The sequence below is a fragment of the Nilaparvata lugens genome, chromosome 2 (genome assembly GCF_014356525.2).
Source record: "Nilaparvata lugens isolate BPH chromosome 2, ASM1435652v1, whole genome shotgun sequence".
NCBI lineage: Eukaryota > Metazoa > Arthropoda > Insecta > Hemiptera > Delphacidae > Nilaparvata > Nilaparvata lugens.
Window position 1 is genome coordinate 25,760,666 of NC_052505.1, and position 20,392 is coordinate 25,781,057.

A 20,392-nucleotide genomic window follows, 5' to 3' on the forward strand; every position below is an offset into this window, starting at 1 on the left:
TAATGAAATCTATAATATATATATATTATATAATCTATATATTATATATAGATTTCATCTATAATTATATAGAATGTATGGATGTCCACTGAGTATAGAAATAGAGTATTAAGGCAATAGTAAGATTGGAGCATTAGTTTGGAAGAATAATTGAATCATGAATAATAAGAATTACAGATTTATTTCAAATTCTGGATGAGATTTGAATTATGATTAAGCATTAATATTGGATTGCACTGGCCTTGAATCAGGATTGATTTACTCTAAACATCCAGCTTGAATCCGACTCTAATTGATCTAGAATCACAATAGAATCGAGCTTGAATTTCGTGAAAGGTGTGCCAGGTGGCCTTGAATGGACGGATTGCATCCAGCATGCGTTTCAAGCCTGAGTCAAGACTGCATCTCATTCCTGATTCGACCGTGCATCTCGGGCCTGAATCGAGCACGCAACGCGATCTTGATTTTAGCTCGCAGCACCAGCCTGATTAGAGCCTGCATTTCGTTCCAATATGAATTTCAAATTTCAGTCACTATTCCAAGTAGTTACAATTCTCTCTACGAATCCGGATTGAAACCATAGAATAGCCCATCAATTCAAATGATTTAGTCCAGCAAAATGAAGTCAACATAATGTCTTCAAGACATCAGCCAATGAGAGTGCTTTGTAGGCGTCTCTTGAAAAGTACCAAAGTATTGTTGCAGGTGATTGCTTAACGTTGTGTTAAGTATTAGATCTTCTAAATTGGTGATTTCTAAATTCACTAAAAGAATTGGATAATAGTAGTTGCGGGAAAACATTACCGAAATCACTCGCTTCTCTCATTGATAACAGATTTTCAATTAAAATTCCAATAAAAATCAATGATCAATGTATAACTTATGTTGCTTAAACGTGAATGTTATATGATTATAACATAAGTATTTTTCTTTGATATATGATATTTATAAAGTTATTGTTGATCTTAATCTTCAAAACTGATTTTACGATTGCAGAGAGAATTCAATGCAGGTATTCAGTTTAGTGTTAATTGAAGGATCTGATACTTGTTTAAATTTTAAATACTTTGAAGCATTATCAATCGATTGAATTCAAAGAATTCATAATCGTGTTTATCTAACACATGTGCTTATAAGCATATTAACATATTAGCATATAAGCATATATTAGCATATCAAGTATTTATTGGTTCCAAGTTCCAATAATGATTCTTACATTTGTCGCCTAAATAGGTTAGACTTATCATACTTTCTCAAACCATATCTTATTTAAACTGAAATTCTCAATTATCTTGTGTGGGGACGAGAATATGATTGCTGTTGAACTTGAACCATTTCAGCTGTACAATCAATTAGATATCTCAACAATTTCAATCTTTGTGATAACCATCTCTCCAGCAGTCTAATAACTTTCCCTAAACTTGTATTTTCTCACTTCTATAATATATCTGCCAGCATTCTTCTCATTCAATAAAGAAATATGAATTGGGAAGGATAGTACGATAGCACAGGGTAGTAAACACAGAATCATCTCCCCATATGAATACTGAGAATTCGTACAGAAATTTGAGAAATTCACTTTCATTATTATGGAATTACAAAAATGCTCACCATAAACAATGAACAGCCTCGACTCTCAAGTGGAGAAAGTGAGAAATATGCAATAAAGCAATGTGAAATGGACCAAACAAATCAATAATTCATAACAAAACACTTGATGAGGAAAACACTAGACGAAAAACCAAATAATGGGTACAAATACGATAATATCAAGCTTCATATTCAATGAAGTATTTCCATTCTGGAACTCGTAACTCAGCCATTGAATAGGAATTCTTAGAGGATTTTGAACACAAAGTCCTTCATTATTATTAAGAATTTAATAATGTGGAATTGAGGGCTGGAACTGGAGAAGTCTGATCTAATATACGATTTGACACTTCACAAACTCATAACATTATTAATCATGCATAAGAAATAATATCTTGATTGAAAACTGTTATAAATTTTTGAATAATATTCAAGAATATTGTATTATTGTGAGAATAATGTTTCTTAGAGTGAAAGAGGGGGCTTCAGGCTTAAACGACAACCTCATCGTTTTTTGAATTTATTAAATGTCTTATTTTGTAATGTTAGTTTGAGGAAGGAATTAATACATTCAATCATTTATTGTAGAGTATGCAGAGTGAACCCAAACTCCCATCAACTTATTAGTAAAGAATCATTTTTGTTATAGTGAGATCCACTTAAGAACTCTCAGCATTGATTGAATGAGCAACATCGATGCTATTAATTTATGAGCCATACTGACTGATTGGAATAAATATCACTATAGTGAGGTCCACTTATAATGGCAGTGGATAAAGATAGAAGAATAGCGATGCCGATTCTCTGCATTAATTAATTATATTTCTACACTAACAAAAACATAATTGGCATCATTGAGGACCTAGAAAAGGATAGTACCACCGGCTTTGTCGAATGATGGACAAGGATAGCAAGACCAAAGTTGATCAAATACTGTCGTTATAACGTGGACCTCACTATAGGCTATATTGATTATTCAAATTCGAAACGCCTATGGTGCCAACCATCTACCTTTTTCATTTCCCATCCAATTTCACTTTTTTTTCGTAGGTGTTCAGAGTCTATAATCTCAAAGTTTACACTGCAATAACATCTCCTCAGATCTTATAGTATTACACTACGGTAATGGCTGTTTACATCCGCCTAGAGGAGATACAAAACAATGAAATCCACTTCAAACTGTCAGCATGAGTTGATTGAGAAGTGCTGCAGCCAGTAATAAGGGATGCTGGCCGTTCGAAGTGAATCTCGCTATCATGGCAACAGCATTCAAACCTCCTCTGTCGCTGCAGAAGTCAACAGCAGAAGTTATCTGGAGTCGCTTTCTCTAATATTTCCTCAGCGGACAACAATGGCGGGCGACAAAAGACGTCTAATTCGCTTTTGTACAGCAGCTTTGTTCGATGCAATTTACTTCCCTGTATAAGGTGTCCTTAACACCTCTCTTGAATACAGATTTCCTGTGGTAGTGATATCCATTCATGTGATTCCTGTGTCTCTCATTGATCGACTTCACAGAGTAATACGTAGTATCTTGAAATTCAATAATTCAGCATCTCTCAATAATGGTTCTATCATTTCTGAATGAAAACAATGGAAGTATCTATCCAATCAAGCATAAATTATGATAATAAATCAGAGGAGCATAAGACTCAACTGAATAGCCTACTGTTATTACTAGCTTCGATAGAAGGCCGAATATAAAGATATTCTAACTGCCTTGTTGGATGTGATCAAAATTGTTGATTATTATAATACTTCTTGTTTGTCATACATTGAAGTTAATTTAATTATATATTGAATCAAATAATATTGAGCGGACAAGTTCATAACAACAGTCTGTTTTGGTAATAGCATAGAGAAACAATAGCGTAAGTAGATATCCCATGGTAGAGGGAGTTTATGTCGTAACTTTTACAGTTATCTCAAGTCGATTATTGTCGATTCTCACTGTTTTGTTGTGGTGAGAGGGTATGAACGGCACAATATGAGAGACTACCAGTGTCACACAGCTTCAAGGGAAAGAACTACGTGGACTATCGGCTTGAGATAACAGTAGAAGTTACGACATAAACTCCCTATACCATGGGATATCTACTTACGCTATTGTTTCTCTATGGTAATAGTGACAACATTGGAATCTTATCTTCATTTTGTTTATAGGTATTTACCACACAATCTATTCCGCATTAGAAAATAAGTAGAGTGGTTCATTTCCATATGAAATAATGATGAAAATTTTAAAAAAAATCAATCTCTTGATAATATCATAAGATCTAAGTAATGAAGTGAAATATAAAAGTGACTTATAAAAGAATATATTCGAATTAATGTATTCTCATATTGAAATTAGAAAACGAATGAATAATTGAATTTGGAATTTGATGTTTGAAACTGCTGAATTCTAAGGAATTCAATAATTGAGAGATTCAAATTCAATTGATTATTTCATCAAAATTATTACAAATAATCATAATAATTATTATAAGAGAATACCGTAGTGACCTTACAGGCCACCAAAGATTCACCATTAAACTTGTATTGATTTTTTCGATACGATCTCAGCAGATAAATTTCATTTTGCTGCATTAGGTTGATTTCCAATGAAATTCTGTTGATCAAATTCATCCCTCATTTGAAATGAGAATAGAATGAAGTAACGATGAAGGAAAACATGAAAAATTCTCCTTCGTTATATCAGAAAAACTATTCTTGAGGATTTAGTCTTTGAAGACACTATAAAGAGCCTCCAAAAAGGTCTGTGAAAAGGTTTAAGGACCATTATCAAAGCCTAACTGGATGACATTTATAACGTTTTTCTTCGTCGTTACACGAGAATCCGAGGTGACGTAAATCATACCTGAGAATATCAATAACTGGGAATCGGCTCAGTAGAGATTTGTGGGAGATTTCACTTTCTTTGGGTTCCAAGAAGGAATTTCTAGACTATGAGCTACACCCATTCAGCTGGCAGGTATTACACACAGCTGTCAACAGCAAGCTGAAGATTCCTGTCTCAGAGATACGTTTACCTCAAGGGAAAGTATTTTATCTTATAGTGGTTTTCACTTTGAACTGACAGTAATCCTTATAAATAACACTGACGCTTCCAATTCGATCAATGCTGTCAGTTTGTGAATCTCTCTATGCCCTACTACCACAGAGATCGGACCAGAACCAGCTGGGTCATGAACATATTAATTATTGGTAACGAATGAAATGAGTTATGGATGAGAGGGTGAGGTTTATCTTCCTTTTTCTCACTCTTTTTTATCACTGATATACTACATCTGTCTCTCATATACTCGCTCTTTCTCTCGCTCTTCCTCTTTCTTTCTCTCGATCGCACAATTCCTGAGAGATGAGTTAGGTGGGCTTTTCTGCTCTTACTAAGAAAGTGAGTTCTCTAACTATTTCTCTCACTCTCACTCTGTCTCACTCATTCTCAACTCCTGCTTTGACCCACTTCGATGCACGTGAAAGCTCGAATTGAAGACCAATGCGACGACCGGCACTGTCCAGACACACAGACTGGGCTTTTCTCTCTCACTCTCACCAATCACAATTCTTCGCTGCTCTGGCTGTTGGGAGAGTTTCTTGATTTCACTGTCCACGTACGAGACTATTGACGGGAGAAAAAGAAGGAGAAACAGAAAGAGAAAAAGAAAAAGAAGAACAAGAAGGAGGAGGAGAAGAAGAAGAAGGAAAGAATTATTCACAGTACAGTTGTTTATTCGCATATTCTGTGGCGAAGTTTGAGTTGTTTTTTTCACATCTTGATTCTTTTATTATCTGAAAGATTCGATTTATCACGAGTCTGTAAGACTTAAAATGAGAATCTATTCATAAGATAAGATATAAATTTATTCAACACAGTTAATCATAATATAACAGAGGATTTGAAGCTTCCCTTCCCACATGTCAAGTTAACATCTTGGGTTGTAGCAATGTGGTTCTGGTCAAAATTTTCCCTTGAAAATTTTATTCTTTCAACGTTGTCATTATTAGTCAGTTTAAATTGCGATTAATTAACACGTCAAAGTTATTTACCAATGGAGAAGGAGCGGAAGAATCAGCATGAGAAGATTACTACCGGTATGTTAATTTTAGCGAAAAAATGGAGTAGGGAGAGAATGTTTCTACATTCAAATTTTGCAATAAAATCAATTTAGAATGCGAGTCAAAATTTATTTACTGTTCTGTGTGACGAGTAGTAGAATGCTAAAAGTGCTTGGAATAGACATAATACCTGTCTGTATCCAATATGTTGTAATATTGATGAAGTATAGTAGAATTCCAAATATCTGGATAAAGTGAGACCTACCCCCATTCGGTTAGTAAAATCTTTGGATAATTTATTGGAGTTCTCACAAAAAAATGAGAATTTAGAGAGGAAAATCTCCATTGTATATATCTTAATATTATCAATTCCAATCAAAACAAGTTGAATACTTTGCTGTGTCGATTGAACTTTAATGAAAGAATGTTAATGGATTTTCAACATATATCTTAAATTCGCTGGAAACAGCTCAAATTACGCCCACTTTATTCAAAACCGATTTGGAAAATAATTGGAGTTGCACTTTATGTTCACATTATGCAATGAAGTCTTTGAACATGAGCACAGTTTAACTAGTAGATCTAACTTCTCAAATTTATTCTATAATCTATTGATTTTATTGATGTTGATAGAAAGACTGTACTTTATATTACAATTCTTCATCTCTCATTTACTGTATAAATATAAAAATTCGGAAATTGTTTCTCAATAATTATTATTATACGAAATTCCAATGAAATGCTGTACATCACCCGGAAGACCTATACAAAAATTATTTGTCAGCCCGGGAATCGAACCTAGTACCTCCTAATTTCCGGTCAGGAATACTTACCCTTACACCAAACTGACAATCTCTGGATAGCAGCGCTCATTTTATACAATGCCATAGCGGCCAGCCAGTCTACAGATGGAAATAATCCAGAGATTGTCAGTTTGGTGTAAGGGTAAGCATTCTGGCATTCTTACAACTGAAATTTTTTATTTAATTTTTTATTCCTGACCGGAAATTAGGAGGTACTGGGTTCGATTCCCGGGTGATTTTTGTATAGTAGCGTTATTGAATTTCCATCAAGCTGTTTACCCTGTTGTCAATATTTGCAGTAGCAGAAGTCTTCCGAGTGATATACAGCATTTAATTGGAATTTCGTTTAATAATTTTATTGATTCATTGATTAGCTTTTGAACAAATGCAACTTCCAATTCATCCCCATTTGTACAATTATCTTATATATTGTGATGAACTGATCATAAAAGCTACATTTATAGAGAAACATTATATTCTCCGTTCATTATACATATTTCATTCATCATTCATTTTTCGTTCCACAACGGAATTTTCATATGTTTTTATAATATTGAAATGTACGAGTGTTATTTGTTATGTATGGTTGACATGAGTTCAGTTCGTATTTGACCCCTGATATTCACTCAAAAAAGGACAATTTAGAGGAGGAGAATTGGAAAACTATAAATTTGAATTTTCGTTTCTCTATTCTAACGTCAAATAGACAAGAGACATTCAATATCGCAAGTCATTCCAGTTTTGGGCAAGCTTTTATCCGTCACTTGATTCTTGACTGGAATATGATAGTTTAATAAAAATCTTCAGTTGTAAGAATGCCAGGAAAGATTGCCTTTCTTTGACATCTCCCAAGCATTCCAGTTGCTGAAAAAACCTTAGATGTATAATAAACATCAACAAAAAATAGGACAGGATTCTTTTGTGGTGACAAGTCTCAAGCATTCGACAGAGCAAAACATGTCTCGGTATGTATAGAAGTTGGTGCAACTCGATATTCCTCTGGCATTGATTGCATGAGACGACCGATCCTTTGCTGTTTGCATTCATGACACGTTTCCTCCATTGCATGATGAGGAAGAAGATGGAGAAAGAGAGGATAACTATAAGGAAAGATCGTAAGGAAGAACAGGAGGATAGTGAACTGTGGGCGATGGAAGGAAAAAATTGAAAGGAGTGAGGAGAGGGAAAAAAGATAGAAGAGAGTTCAAAAATGGAGAGAAGGTTAGAAAGAGAAGACAAAGAGCGGAAAGATTGGAGAAACGGAAGAAGTGGAAGAATGGAGGGTGAGAGAAGATGAAAGAAGAAAATGGAGATGGATAAAAAAGGAATTAGAGAAGGATGTTGAAGGATATGAAAAGGTAAGGAAGATAGTAGGGGATGGTCAAAGAAAGGTGATGAATAATGATATCTTAGAGAAAAAGAAGTTGAGAAGAATGACAGAGACAAAAATGGAGTGGAAGAGAGAAAGAGGAAAGAGAGAAAAAGAAGGAAGAGGAGAAGAGAATAGAATAGTAGAAAAAAGAAGAGAAGAGAAGGATATGAAAGAAGGAGGAATATAACAGGAGAAGATTGAGAAAGGGAGGAGAGGAAGATGCAGAAAGTAAGAGGAGGAAAGAAATATGATAGATAGGTCAAAGGGAATGGTGAAGAGTAAGGAAGGGGCAAAGAGAGTAGAATAAGTGAAGGAAGAAATATATTTGATATTTATTTAATACATCTTACATTACAAGAGCTATGGCGAATACTGGTAATAATGAACTAAATAATAACACTTCCATGAAAGAGAGAAATACGACAGTAGAAGATTGAGAGAGGAGAGACAAAAGCGAGAGGATAGGAAAGGAAGTAGGGAGATAGGAAATGATAATAATATATTAGCGAATAGGGAAGAGATGAAGGATATGCTAGAGAGAGTGAAATAAGGGAGAGAAGAAAACAAAAAGGCATGGAGTAAGAGGATAAGAGAGGTAGCAGAGGAAATAAAGGATGAGAAAATGGTATAGGAGAAGATTGGTAGAGAAAGTAGAAAAGGATGCGGAAGAATAGGAAGGAAAAGGGAGATAGTATGAGTGAGAGAAAAAGCAGGATAGAAATGGAGAGGACATTGTAAACAGTAAAGGGAAGGAAGAAAAATACGGGGGAGAATTGGAAATGTAATGAGAGAAGGACACGGGAAGTGGAGAAAGAGCAGATGATAGAAAGGAAGGATGAATGGAAAAGAAGAACTGTGGCCTTTCAGTCGTGGACAGTGATGCTGGTAACTGGTAACGCCTTTCAATGGTCAAGAGTAACGGTTCTTCTCGAATACTCTCTTGACAGCTTCAACCATTTCCAATCTCCGGCCCATCAGCTGCTATCCGCAATTGCAACAACACTTATCCTTCGCATTTACATGATGACCTCAACAACATCAAGTGAAGCTTCGATCGACTGGAATTGAATAGAACGCTTTTTGTACAGTTTAGTACAAGTTCCTGTTGCAGGTTCATGCCTTTCGTGAAACATTCTCATTGAAAATTCTAGTAATTTCAAAGATACGAATTATCTATAGCCTACACAATGATGACTAAGCCTAAACATACCTATCAAGTAACTGAAATTCAATATTTCACGCTTTTCTTACAAGTTATAGACAAGGAAGGCCTACAAGCTGCTACAGTGTCCCCCGTTCTACAGTGGAGCTGTAATATTATTAGAAATAGTCCAGCAACACTTATCCTTCGCATTTACATGATGACCACAGCAATATCAAGTGAAGCTTTGATCGACTGAAATTGAATAGAACGCTTTTTGTACAGTTTAGTACAAGTTCCTGTTGCAGGTTCATGCCTTTCGTGAAACATTCTCATTGAAAATTCTCGTAATTTCAAAGATACGAATTATCTATAGCCTACACGATGATGACTTAGCCTAAACATACCTATCAAGTAACTGAAATTCAATATTTCATGCTTTTCGTACAGGTTATAGGCAAGGTTTTACAAGGAAGGCCTACAAGCTGCTTCAGTGTCCCACGTTCTACAGTGGAGCTGTAATATTATTAGAAATAGTCCAGTCAATATAGACATAAAAAAGGGGATGTGCTTGCAATTTGTATTGTAGTTCTGATTTTTTAATATATTATTTGGGTACATAAGAGAAATCCAGAACCAATTTCTTCATGCAAAATTTCCTTGTGCTAGATACAGAGTGGCCCATAAACCTCGTATTTTCGGCTAATTTTCCAGTTTTCAGCTATTCTGCCAAATCTCGTAATCGGTCAGAAAAATTTGCTCTTGCCTTTATTTTAAGATTATAAAATTCTGAATTAAATTCTGAGATCATTCGGAACAAGATCAAGTAATGATTTTTATAATAAGGGGTTACCAAGATACATAGCTTTGAATATAGAAATTGGCCATTCTCTGTGTATGGGCCAATAAATTTGTTTTTCTGTGTACACTCAACAATAAATTTTCCATTTTTCGACCGAGTTCGACTTATGATGCGTGATTTCGGACCGCCTTGACAAGCCGAGAAGAATGAAGTGTAGTACGATGAAATCTGAGCATTTTGTCAAAAGTTATAAGTGTTAGAAATTTTGATCCTTGAGGTGTCCTTAAGCGCGCCTCTCCACTAGGAAATACTGAAATGAAGTGCATCTAACGGGTGATTCTAATAGAACATAATATCATGAACTTATGTCAGTGTGCGAAATATCAATATGAGGACAATGTAGTTGGTGATGATGATTGAAGCTGAAAATAGGTGTTTTTCACAATACAAGGAACATTGTTGTCAGGTGTACCTGGAAATCTATATGAGACAGAATGCTCTACTTGATCTCAGATTATAGAGCACAAAAATACGCCCAGAGGAATTTTGAATGATACATCTAAATGGTAACAATCGGAAAATACTGTTGATCAAAAACTAAAATTCATCAAAATTGTTTTTTTCTTTAAATTTCACTCATTTTTGTAAAATCATAACTCAGTACTAATTGAAGATAGAGAGTTCCGAATGATCTCATTTTATTCAGAATTTTTCAATCTAGAACAAAGACAAGAGCAAATGTTCGATTACGAGATTTGGCAGAAACAGCTGAAAACTGGAAAATGAGCCGAAAATACGAGGTTTTTGGGCCACTCTGTATCTGACACAAGGAAATTTTGCATGAACAAATTGGTTCTGTACTTCTCTTATGTACCAAAATAATATATCAAAAGAAACAAGAACTAAAATATGAATTGCATGCACCAATTTATAGTGACTGGACTAAAAGGCCAGAGAAACTAATAATCGTTATGAATATTATTCACAATAAGTTATTCTGGAGAATTAAGGAAGAAAAGCTTCGGTCGATCAAAATTGGATTTCCAGCTTTTTTCTACAGCTTATAAGCAGTAAGAATAAATTAAAAATGTGTTTGAACTTTGTATAAAGGTTCATTAAATGACCTGAAGAATATGAAGTGATTAATAAGATAGTCTCTAGAATATTAAGTGAAGTTCCCAATACTGGCATTTTATATCCCAGTTTATATCTACAGATGATAATCTCTCAAGTATCTGTGAGGTTTTGTGTTGCATTCTATAATGAAAACTCTAATAATCTTCAATATAATAAAGAAAAGAATTGGCTTGTACACATATGGGATAGGAAATTCACGAATGACGCATCATCACGTCTGCACTACTGGAGACAGGTCAACTTGAAATTTTGCATATAGATTCTTAAGTTAACGAGGATTGGTATGGGACTTCTTTAAGTTCTTCAAAATTTCAGTAGGTCAAGTTTTAAATTAGAGCCTTGTGGAGCACGGGTTACCTGCTAGTTCTGAATAAACGGAAAATTCACTCACAGTGGAGTATCAAGGTCAAGAAGTGTATTTTGAATGGCTGAAATATGATAGTCAACATGCTTTCCACGAATTTTCACAAGTCCTTTAAGCAGTGACAATTTTACAATAGAGTTTGGCAACTTTGTCTGCTGATTTCGTAATAGTCCAGTATGTCCGCACTTTTGTGAGCATTAATAGTCTAGTTATAATAGAAATTACTAGTAGATTTTACTAGTAAATTACTACATTTTTTTATACTTGGAAATGTCATGAGTACTCGAAACTAGTCGAGTTCATATAAAAAAGTATAAAGAAGGTACTAATGTACTGATTTCTATGATAGTTAAACAAATCAGTTATTATTATTATAAATCAATAGCCTAGTAGATATCAATTGAATGAAGTAGTGTCAGCCAGATTATAATTGTCAGTTGATTGAAAATGATCAAGTTGGATCACGGTTATGATAAAAATAAAGACAGAATACGGTTTCTGTTCCACTAATTTTAACGATGCAATGTCGAAAGTAATGTGATTCGAAAATCACTTATGCTATTTGAATTTTAAAAAGCCGAATAGACAATTTTATCCAGAATTTCCATTCAATTTTCAATCAAGTGATACTTTTTAATTATGATTATAATGCTAATAAATGAAGAGATGAGTAATAAATATATTATAAATACATATTTATGATTATGGACTGATTTGTATATTCTGTTATATCGAAAAATGAACATGGAAGGTACATGTTTGAAAAACAAATACATAATGAAGAAGGGTTTTGTTATTTGTCTAGTGCTGCGGAACAGCTTGATTGGCTTGTTGTCATAGTTTGATTCTCGTATGCAAAGGATAAATATAATAACCTTTTTCATCCATTTTTTCCACAAGATGAATAGCCGTCCGATGGTTTTCAAAACAACGTGATTACAAAATTCAATACAAAAAAACACGTTGAACTGTACGTTTCTGTTCAATTATCAGTGAAAATGATTTTACATTTTTGTAAGTCACTCACACCGTAGCTTATCAGCCGGAGGCATCAACCCTGGAATGGGTTGAATTTTTGAAACAAGGCATGTAATATTTTTGACGTCATATTGAGCAACAATATGTGGACATGCGGTCGAAACTGTATAGGCCCATCTCGTACAGGTTTTCACAGAAATCAGACAATATTGATTGATTATTGACATTGACTGATCAGTTGGATGCTCGGAGGATGAAATTTGTTGTGAACTGAGCTCTTACCAGCCTACCGATCACATCTGTAGTGAGATCCACTTAAATTTGTCAGCATCCCTTAGGAATTGCATTAAAGCTCTTCATTCAAATGAGAGAGAGGATGGGCTCTGCCGTAACTTCACCCTTCAAGTTGAATTAGAAGCAGCAAATCAATGAATAATTATTAATCAATCAATATTCCAGAAGGAAAATCACCAATTAGTTTATTGATGGAAAATCACCAATCAGTTTACTGTTAGCCACTTACCACGCATACGTAATACCACAATCACATCATAATGAAACATCATCCTCAAATTTCCTTAACACATTCATTACACAAATCATACCAATTTTTTCACGACATAGAAGCATATCCAATGTTGAAGTTGGACTTCAAATCTGAAAGTGCTCCTTCCCTAAAGTAGGCCTAGTCTAATAGTAATTTCTACTACTAATTGCGAAAACCAATAGACTGCTATGTGTCGTAGAAAATGTGCTTAAAGAGAATTATCAATTAGCAGCCCGTCATGGAGAGTGAAATTGAAGATTTCACCAATGAGTACGTGTATTGTAAGGGCCTAGTTTTTCTAGTCTTTCATGAGCTGAATAGGCAGAACATTTCATGAAGTACTTGGGTTAGTATACAAGGTTCACAGTAAGATTTGATAGGAGAGTTATAGTCTATAAACTATTCTTGAATTCCATATCCAGACAAATGCTCTATTATAGAAGCAGAGGGAGCTTGTATTGTCTTGTCGGGAGGCTTCCTCTGAATATAAGTCTCGTCTCAATAATGAAATTCCAGATCCTCAGTTTGGAGGCAGATGCAGAAATAACAATACACTTCTCTTGATATTCTACAATCCATCCAATTACGGAATTCCTGATTTACTGTCTGAAAAAATCAAATAATAGATAATTGAATTTTTCAATTTGAATAGTTCCCTCAGATTCAATTTTCTTTTTTTCTAATTACTATTTTCTGATCCACTTCTTCGATGAGATCAAACATTCCATGGAAATTGAGTTAATTTTTCTGTTTTCCGTTGTTTTCCGATTAGTCATCCTGGTATGAGGTGACGTTTTAGAGCAAGTGAGAAGAATATGTGTTGACTGTTGATTTGATTTGAAATTTGAATAATATACTCCTACACTTACTCTTCTCGAAGATATGTATCTTCTTTCATCACGTTATTGGTGGATTGATTGGGGGATATATAATCTTCATCTCCGAATTTAGTTATCTGATTAAAGGCAGTTTTGATCAACTAAAACACTACATAGTATGTATTATTACCTACAATTATTACTTACAATGAGCTGAAAGAATTCGGTGAATGAGTAAATAAAATCACCGAAACTTATGAGAAATGCACGAGAAGCTTGTGTCAACTGAATTATTTTTAGAAAGTTGATATCAACTGGTTAGTCACTAGTTGACAGTGAGGAAAATAAATTCAATCAACAAAACCTCCTTTTAATTCCACGTCCACCCACTACAGACAGCAGGAAGGTCAACCGGTCTGACAAACAAAAAGTAATTCATTGTTTCTAGGATAATTGAATACTGACTGGGACCATGATATATCATGTGTAGGAGCAGAGATAAATTTTGTGGTACTTGTTCTCAACCAGAGAATATTGAGAATAGAACGTACATTCTAAAGGCCTACTCTCTGTTCGAAACCGCTGTTTTCTTTAACTCATTCAAAGAGAAAAATGATAGAGTTATCCGTGGTCTTTATTTTTAGAGAAGTTTTCTCTGCCAAAACCCTTCAACAATTATGAACAGATAATCTCTGTCTCAAACCCAATGCAATGTCTGAATCCGGACACACAGAGCAGAGGCAAACAGCTATTAAAGTTTGATCTACAATTATCCATGACCAATCTACTTTTGATGTGACCATCATCTATGGTGATTTTTTTTCAATATAGCAATGGATCACATATCACGGATTAATTAGACTTGTGTATTTAAACTGATAATAATACAGCTGTATGTTGGCAGCACCCATCTAAACTTCTCATGAATCCCCAATTATATGTAATCAAGAAGATGAAGTATAAGGTACCTAATGCCTCCTTATATAATATATTATATTTATTATTGATAATTATAATATATATACTACATTATTATGTAGTCAGTCACTCAGCTAGCACATGCAAAAGAATGGAAGTTCATCGTTATCAACTTCAAATTATGTAAATTGCAAATCAAGATATTCACCTCCCAGCAGCAAGCAGATGTTTAGCAGCAGAATCGAGATGAAATCCAATCGATCCATAATAGGAACACTGTTGAAATCACTGAAATTCCACCACTGACACCCAACACGTTGGCTTCTTTCACTTCAACACTTCCGAATAGCTCACGTAAACTCCAATAACTAACTAATGTCACACCTTGTTAATCGGTGCAAGTGATTCGACATTCTTATCGATGATGTCGTAACATTTTGCCGAAATAGTTGTTGTTGAAAAGTGTTTGCTGTAGAAGTTTTTGAGAGAAACTTCGTGAGAACTCCATTCAAGAATGTTGTTGGTTGTCTTCTTGGCGTTCGAAAGAAGACAACACAGCTGGAACAATCTCACACAATCTGTTATCAATCGAGAACTCGAGTTTCTGATCACTAGTCAATAAATTTCGAATCGCGAAAGATAATACTTGATTTAGAGGAACGTTCTCTGTGGAGTTCTCGTGTTTTGGAGACGGTAACACATTTTAAAAGTAAGAAAATGAACGCGGCTACAACCTTGCAGACGTATAGCGGTACGCTCACTGACTGGCGAGTTGTGACTAGGACTGCCTTCTGGAGTTGCGAGCATTGGGGCCAACTCAGACCTACGCGCCATCTTGAATACCTGTTCTACCTGCATGGCTGAGTTGGTATCTATAGATCTCTTAAGTATATACAACTATAATCATAGCACTCAGAATCCTCTATAGTTATAGTGTGATGAACGAGCTAGTATCTACATGATATTACAGTCTATGTAGGTATAGTACTCACACTTCTCTATAGTTATAGTCTGCAAGACTAAGCTGGTATCTATAAATGTCAATGTATTACATACAGCTATAATCATAGTACTCAGAATCCTCCATCCTATTATATTGAGCGAGCAATTTCTGTATATCTGTTTAGATTTTCATATTTTTATATCTGGTTATCTAGTTATTTATGCTCAACGGATCTCGAAAACGGCTCTAACGATTTTCACGAAATTTGAAACATAGTAGGTTTATGATATAAAAATTCGATTGCAATAGGTCTCATTCTTGGGAAAACTCGATGAACGACATTTAAAAGGATAATTCATCCTCGGCTGAAACAGCTGAGACTTTCGTCATATGTGGATAGTAAAAAGTGAGCGAGTGATTCTGTGGAAAATCAAAATATCGCATCCCCGAAATTCATAAGCTGACGTATAGCCAGCTGTAAAATATGTTCTGTTTATCAATAAATAAAAATAACGGGCGGAGCTCGGTGCCCCGATATTAGTTATAATATTCATTACCAGACTTGTATCAATAGTCATCTCGTAGTTTATGTGTGTATAGTTTGTTATAGTCAGCACCAACTATACATGCATCTTACGCGCTGAATGTAACCTATATCTTCGGAAAATGCATGGTCTTTCATGGGAAGCGTCTTTTTTCGCTCGTATAGTTTACCCCATGAGAGCCAATGGATGGGGTTAACGAGCTGAGAAAATTCAGCACGTCAGCGTGTTTGAGACGCCCGTATAGTTGGGGCCATTGGGTCCTAGTTCAATCCTTTGATCGTACTTGTAGAAAATATAAAAGGATACTTAATAATTCCAATCTTATTTCAATAATTTTTGTAGTATCCTATAAAGTAAAAATTAATATGATTTGTATGTAGCATGACATAGCCGGAATCGATGAGACTATAATAATATAGTCTATGATATTATATACCTTCCCATAGTAGCCTACTCTCTATCCTCTATAGGTAAACTATGCATTATGCATGACAAGGCATTTCTACAAATCAGCTTTAACTCTGTAGTTTCTACAGTATAAACCGTAATATGGTTCATACTAGATTCCGGTTTAGAATTAGAAGATACACTTAAAAGATGTTTTATGAATTTCTGTATCGTTTTCACTTTAAAGGAAATCTAATAGTTGATAATAACTAAAAGTTACTATTTTATACCAATACGATTGTAGTAAACAAAAAAATGATCCACTCACTGTTATACTGTAGGAGAGGAAACTCTAGTGTGATTTTCGATCATTGAGGGTCAGTTACACTAGCCTACGTCGGTTGCATCGAATTCACCTATGTCACATCATCGCATTGTCGTCAAATTAGTTCATTTGTTCTTGCAGCATCACTTTGGTTGGATGGCACCTTTTAATTATAGTTTCATTTAATAGCTGAACGTGCAATCAAAAATATTTTCATAAGTTTGTAAACAAATTCAATGAACCTTGGATGGTAGAAATTTCTTTGAGAATTATTAGTTATATGAATTTAAAAAGCCCACATTCAACACCTTTTCCATCCCTACATAATTACTGAAAAAAATTGATTCTTCCTACAGAAACCTTGAAAAGTGACCATTTCTGCACTGATTGCAGGCCGCAAAGAATCACTTCTCCGCTCTAGTGTGCAAAGTAATTCTTTGCGTACTCCAGATTTGCAGCATGACAATGCAAAATAGTTAGTAGGTTATGTGGAGCACCAGTGCAGGAAAATCAAAATTAGTTGGTAACACTGACTGTGGTATAGTGAGGTCCACGTTATAATGGCAGTGGAAAACAGCGTTGCCAATTTATTATGTGCCTTGATTAATTATATTTCTACATTGTCAAAAACAGATTTGGCCTCGTTGTGGAGCTAGAATACCTACTTTGTCTAACGATAGAGAAGGATAGCATCATCAAAGTTTATCAAATATTGTCATTATAACGTGGACCTCACTATAGTCATTTCAATGCTTACATGTGCGTACACATTTACGCGCCGCGAACATGAGCAATTCACTTTTAATCAGCTGATGCCAAGCTTTTTATATCTGTACCTTACAGAAAAATCTGTAAAAATACAGATATAATTAGCTGTTTAAAAGTGAATTGCTCATGTTCGCGGCGCGTATATCTGTACACCCCCTATGATGAACCCCCTTCACGCAGTTAGATAAATTTTCAATTGAATTACTAATCATTATAATTTAATATTATTATTATTCAATTTTAAATAAATTAAGGTTTTTATTATTAATAAAATTACACAGAAAAACATTTGATGGATTCCAGGGAATTTTACCCGTAATTACCCACTTTTCATATTCAATGGTAACTGTAGGAAAAATTTGATGTGAAATATGTGCGCAAAGTTCGTTTGCTGCACTCAGGAAACCATTATTCCGTACTCGCCTACGGCTCGTGCGTAAATGTTTCTTTCGGTGCAGCAAACTATCACTTTGCGCACTTGTTGCACAAATAACTATTTTAGGCTCTGAGAACCAACTATAATAACTTTTTGATTGTTCTTGTATTTTGATTTCTTTTGTGTATTTTTTTTTGTTTAATTCTTCCCTTTGAAGAAAAAGTTCAATGAAATTGAATTAAAATTGATATTGTGTCTGTGTAAATAATTGGAATAATCATTGGAACTGCTAGTACAGTTACTCTTATTAGTTGCATAGCTGCTACAGCGTGCTTGATCAATAACGTTCTCAAAAAATGATAGAATGGAAACGAGTAATTTTTTTTCAATTTCTAGTCTTGAATTATTGATATTTTCTTTTCTAAAAATTCCAGAAATCTTATGCAAACATTTACAACTCAATTTTGTGAGGTTTTCAATGAGCACTTCTTATGGCATCACGGTTCTGGGTCGATACCGGTAGTGCTATGGTCTGTCTAGCTTATAGTGAGAAACCTGAAAAAATTATGAAAGTAGTGACTGACTAGTGAGATTCAATTCGAACTGTCATTTTATTGAATTCAACGTCAATGCTCTTTGCCATTCAATCAAGTCTGATAGTTTAAAGTTAATCTCACCATAGGCTAGCACGATACACTTTAACAATCGAACCAAATTGATTCGGCAGAGGTTCCTATCTATTAATCTATTCGAAGACTTTTTATTCCGTTTCCAGTCAGGTGATCACAAAGTATCGACTTTGGCAACTACCTGACAAACAGTCAGGTGAACGACAAGGTATCTGATAATTTCATCGTTCGTTTCAAACCACAGTCAAATGAAAGAGTAATGATATTGTGCATGTGTTGATATAGCTGGTTAATTTGAAAACATTTTAATTTCAACAATTATTTCGCATTCCTGTACAATGCTTCTGATTCAACACAATGAATTGCAAAATTTCAAATCACTCTTAATAGATCTATTCAGATGTATCTAGAATTTATTATGACTATCTATAGATATATTTACAATATTGTCAAAAATATATTGTTGATGAGTGAAATCTCTGTTAAATCGTAAATAAAATTATATTGATGGAAAAAACTCCAATATTTCAGTTTTGAATAGGTTAACACGAAGACGCGGTTCGCTCCGATGCCGCCCTATTTTCTAATGCCGGGGATTAGATAAGAGACATGTCCCAGTAACATTCGTTGAACGGGTGACCACTAGAGCCTAGATTGTTCGATGACATTGAAGAGTTTCTAAATCACTTATGGTGGTTTGAAACCCAAATTACTAAAAATATAGCCGATAACATTGTATTCTACTAACCATTATGGTGATACCAAAATCATCTACTATAGTCCAATATTGTGCTTCTTCCATGGTAACTTAATAATTCATTGATATTCAACTGAAGAAATTGAGAAAACATTCATTTCAACATGATTGTATCACATCCACATACCTTGTATATTCTATTCTATTAATTTCCAATAATTTATATTACTCAATTATTGAATTAGTATATCTATAATGGTAACTGATGAAATTAATTATTTATATAATAATCATAGTGAGATGATTAATGGAGATTATTGAAAAATTATCAATTTTTTCTACATTTCCTCTAAAGAAATATATTAATATAGTGGATACCTAACTGAAAATAATAATAACGATGATAATAAATTGTTGATCATTATTTTCTAATTGTCATTTAATCTATCTTGTCTTTAAGTAAAACTTACTCGATAATTTGATACAGTAACTAATTGTTAGCCCAATAGCGTAACACAAAATAGAGCAAATGATTATTGCCCTTGAATTATTCAAATGAAATCATTGCTCGTTTCTTCAGCTTGAAAGAACCCCAAAATACAGTTTCACAGCATTCAAACATAACTGGTGTCGGTAGAAGCAACAGTATACACTAATTGGTCAAGTTTATCATTTGAGAGATTTAGGCAAAGTTTAAATATATTGAACGCTGAAAAGTCAACGTTAATCGACTTTGGTCAAACCAGACATAAGTCAGACAATTTTGACATTATAGTTGGAACTGTACATAATGTTTCATATTGACGGAATATTACTATTATTACCGCTTGTATATTTGAAAATCCATTCATATTTCAATAAGTGGGGTATTGTTTGAACTGTATTATGTGAAGAATTTTAGAGTATTCATTTCGCACTATGAGTGGCTTACTGCGCCTGCAGTCATATAGTATGCAACCTTTCATACAAGCATGCTGCTCTGCAGTTTCGTATCCACAAGCGCATCGTACTAAACGAAGTACTATCACCTGCTGTAGACAACTTATTTCGGAGAATGATGCAGATTCCAAAGAACATCACAAGTTATTTGAATTCATGAAAATATCTATGACACCTTTAATATATAACACTGTTGTTGAACTCTTCTAATCATTACAGTACATAATTTTAGGTTGTCCGCAGTAAGAAACAGA

General features: G+C 34.3%; 1 protein-coding gene across 1 annotated transcript in view; it reads right to left on the bottom strand.

The window, feature by feature from the left end:
- LOC111046370 (tyrosine kinase receptor Cad96Ca) overlaps window positions 1–15,306 on the bottom strand; it is an 89,593-nt gene extending 74,287 nt beyond the window's left edge. Inside the window, 1 exon segment of the mRNA XM_039420892.1 lies at window positions 14,738–15,306. Within this exon segment, the coding sequence (XP_039276826.1) occupies window positions 14,738–14,795 (58 nt within the window). The 5' untranslated portion in view covers window positions 14,796–15,306.
- Window positions 15,307–20,392: the final 5,086 nt, after the last annotated feature.